Source organism: Psammomys obesus, unplaced genomic scaffold (assembly GCF_907164565.1).
Source record: "Psammomys obesus unplaced genomic scaffold, mPsaObe1.curated_primary_1811, whole genome shotgun sequence".
Classification (NCBI taxonomy): Eukaryota; Metazoa; Chordata; class Mammalia; order Rodentia; family Muridae; genus Psammomys; species Psammomys obesus.
The window spans coordinates 1-3,614 of record NW_026590165.1 but is presented as its reverse complement, the minus strand read 5'-3'; the positions used below and the strand labels follow the sequence as shown (position 1 = coordinate 3,614).

Below are 3,614 nucleotides of genomic sequence, written 5' to 3'. Positions count from 1 at the left end.
CTTCCCCTCCCGGCGCGCCCGCGCGCCCCTCGGCCCTCGGCGAGCAGCTCGGCTCCCCCCCAGCGCTCCCCGGGCCCAAAGATATGGCAATGGTAGTTAGCAGCTGGCGAGATCCGCAGGACGACGTGGCCGGGGGCAACCCCGGCGGCCCCAACCCCGCAGCGCAGGCGGCCCGCGGCGGCGGCGGCGGCGAGCAGCAGCAGGCGGGCTCCGGCGCGCCGCACACGCCGCAGACCCCGGGCCAGCCCGGAGCTCCCGCCACCCCCGGCGCGGCGGGGGACAAGGGCCAGGGCCCGCCCGGCTCGGGCCAGAGCCAGCAGCACATCGAGTGCGTGGTGTGCGGGGACAAGTCGAGCGGCAAGCACTACGGCCAGTTCACCTGCGAGGGCTGCAAAAGTTTCTTCAAGAGGAGCGTCCGCAGGAACTTAACTTACACATGCCGTGCCAACAGGAACTGTCCCATCGACCAGCATCACCGCAACCAGTGCCAATACTGCCGCCTCAAGAAGTGCCTCAAAGTGGGCATGAGGCGGGAAGGTGAATATTTCTTCTCTGCTCTCTCCCCGCGCTCGCCCGCCTCCCCGCGCTTTCTTTCTCCCTCGCCCCGGTGGCCGCGGCGGCGGGGCTGGGGCTCCCGCGGTCCCGGCCGGCCCGGGCTCCCCCGTCCTCGCCGCTCACCTCCCCCGGCGTGCCCCCCCCCCCAGCTCGCTGCCGCTGCCTCCCCCTCCCGGCCTGCGCTGCCTCCTCTCCCGGCTCCCCACCCCGCCCGCTGCCTGCTCAGGACCGCGTCCCCGGCTCGCGAGCTGTGGTCGCAGACTCCCTCCCCTCCTCCGGTGGATGTGCTCCGTGTGTCTCGCTCCCGCTCGTGTGTGAGGGTGCCTGGGGCTGTGCTGGCATGAACTTGGGCAGGGTGCTTATTTCCCGCAGGAAACTGCTTCTGGGCTGCCGCTGCTGCTGCCGTCTCCCACCCCACTTTCCCCTCCGCTTCAGCTTCCCCGTCCCCTTTCTTTATGGTGGGAGAGGCCGGGGCTGCAGGACGCTGAGCCACATTCATAGCTGCCACCCTCCTTTAGGAAGCTTAGCTGGGAAAAGAGGAGCGAGATTTATTGCACTTGTAGGTCTAATTAGGGGGGAAGGGGGCCTTCTGGCCTGTTCACTGATTCCCTCTCCTCCTCAGGGCTCCGGGGCCGCCTCCTCCCGAGCTGTGGCCTTGTTTTCACCCCTATACTTTGAAAGGAAAGTTTGTGGCTGAACCCTGCCTTCATAGTAGTGTCATTTTTAAAGCTTGATACTCGTTTTATTTCTTCATCAAACTCCACCCTCTGCTTAAATACTGCATACAAATTACGATTTACAACGGCATTTACCGATCCTTCTGATTTGGCTGTAATGCACAGACGGCAGCTGGCAGGAACTTCAGCATCATTTAATCTATGTGCTGTATGGGGTTTGGTTTTTTTATTAAACACAACTTTTGATGTTGGATTTAGATATGCTTCGTGTTCATGTGGCATGAGATGGAGCACTTTTCTAACAAATATATTTGGCGGTTTATAGTTAAAGTTTATCTCCTGGCAATCATTAAAGATATCTTATAGTCAAATTAGTGAACCAGTCAATTTTGCAGAATGTAGATTACTTCTTCTTGTAATTGACTTCAAAATTATATTTTATATGCCACAAGAAAAGAAATTGAATTCCTTCAGATCTCAAGGAGAAGGCAAATATGATGACTTCATTTCTAGCTCCAAAGAGATTCTGTAGGCATCTAAGGAAAAAGAAAAAAAAAAAAAGAAAACAACAACAACAACTTTGAATTGTGCTCCCATTTAATTGAAAAATAACTACCAAGTTCAAAACTATAATTAGAAAAAGTGTTCTATCCATTGTGTTTCAAGAACATAGATTGCACGGTAACTCTTGTTGGAATTAGAAACCAAAGAAAAGAGTGCACAGCCTGAAGGAGGACAGCTCTCTGGACATGGACCTTTAATCTGTTTGGGGGGGTGGGGGGAGTTCAGTAGCCCTAACTTCCCCCAAAGTTGTCTTTGTTTACATGGCAATTTAAAATGCTGGCACTGTCGAAGTAAAACATACACATAAAAAAAAAAAAAGACTTTGGTCAGCTTTAAGAACTCAAAGCATGCTTACGTTTTGCATTCAGATGGTTAATGAATCCAGTGTTTTTGCAGTTGCAAGCTCGTGCATTCACTGGGCAAAAGCTGGCTGCAGGCTGCAGTCGCACGGCGCAGGACAGACATTAATTATATTTCCTACTTTTTTCAATAATGTTTGGCTACTGTAAGTTCAACTTTTCCTTGAAATTTTTCCATTTTCTGTTGCTTTTAATGGTGAGAACTTTGTATGGGGCAACAAGGAGGAGGGAAGACGGGAGGGAGGAGGTGTGTGAGAGAGGTGCCTGCCTGTGGTCAAAACTTGCAATGGTCAGTGAGATATGTAACCTGTGTTCCTTTTCAAGATGATTCTGTGGCACTTTAGAGATTACGGGAACATTTTATGTAGTGAGGGCTGCTTGTTTGCAAGAGCGTTAAGCCTGTGGCTAGCACCACAGCCTTTCTCGGGTTTCACTTTTTTTTTTCTTTCTTTCTTTCTTTTTTTTTTTTTTTTTTAAGTTTGATTTGTATCATTCTGGGAGGATGAATGGGGTTTCATTTATCTGTGTGTTGCTTCTTAATAGCTGGGCGGTTGGGTGGTGCTTTCTCGGCCATCCTGAGCTAGGGGCCTTGCAGCCAGGCCTACCTCTTCCCTGGCTGACAGAGCCAGGGGTGCGGACTGTGGCTGGAGACGTCGCCGGGGAAGGTAGAGGACCTCGCCCCAGGTGTCCTGGCGGTGTGGTCTGTGAGGGAGAGCCAGCAGAAGATGCTCCTGGAGCGTGGGGCTGCGGGGAAGGGCTGCCTCGCGCTGGGGTGCGTGCTGCGGCGAGGCGAGGTTCGCAAGCGCCCTGGATGCACATTGCCTCTTTCCTCTCTTTCTTTTCGTCAGCGGTTCAGCGAGGAAGAATGCCTCCGACCCAGCCCAATCCAGGCCAGTACGCGCTCACGAACGGGGACCCGCTCAATGGCCACTGCTACCTGTCAGGCTACATCTCGCTGCTGCTGCGCGCGGAGCCCTACCCCACGTCGCGTTACGGCAGCCAGTGCATGCAGCCCAACAACATCATGGGCATCGAGAACATCTGCGAGCTGGCCGCGCGCCTGCTCTTCAGCGCCGTCGAGTGGGCCCGCAACATCCCCTTCTTCCCGGACCTGCAGATCACCGACCAGGTGGCCCTGCTCCGCCTCACCTGGAGCGAGCTGTTCGTGCTCAACGCGGCCCAGTGCTCCATGCCGCTGCACGTGGCGCCGCTGCTGGCCGCCGCGGGCCTGCACGCCTCGCCCATGTCGGCGGACCGCGTCGTGGCCTTCATGGACCACATCCGCATCTTTCAGGAACAGGTGGAGAAGCTCAAGGCGCTGCACGTCGACTCGGCCGAGTACAGCTGCCTCAAAGCCATCGTGCTGTTCACGTCAGGTGAGGACGCGGCCGCGGGAGGGCAGGCCTCTGCGGGCGCCGCGGGCCCCGCGCCCCGCGCCCCCGCGCCCCACCGCGGGCCT

General features: G+C 56.0%; 1 protein-coding gene across 1 annotated transcript; it reads left to right on the top strand.

Moving 5' to 3' along the window:
• Window positions 1-52: 52 nt before the first annotated feature.
• On the top strand, window positions 53-3,606 carry LOC129676275 (COUP transcription factor 1-like; the record flags this gene model as incomplete). The annotated part of the gene is made up of 2 exons (XM_055606603.1): window positions 53-537; window positions 3,004-3,606. Coding segments are annotated over exons 1-2 (1,057 nt in total), but the record flags the coding sequence as incomplete, so codon positions are not given.
• Window positions 3,607-3,614: the final 8 nt, after the last annotated feature.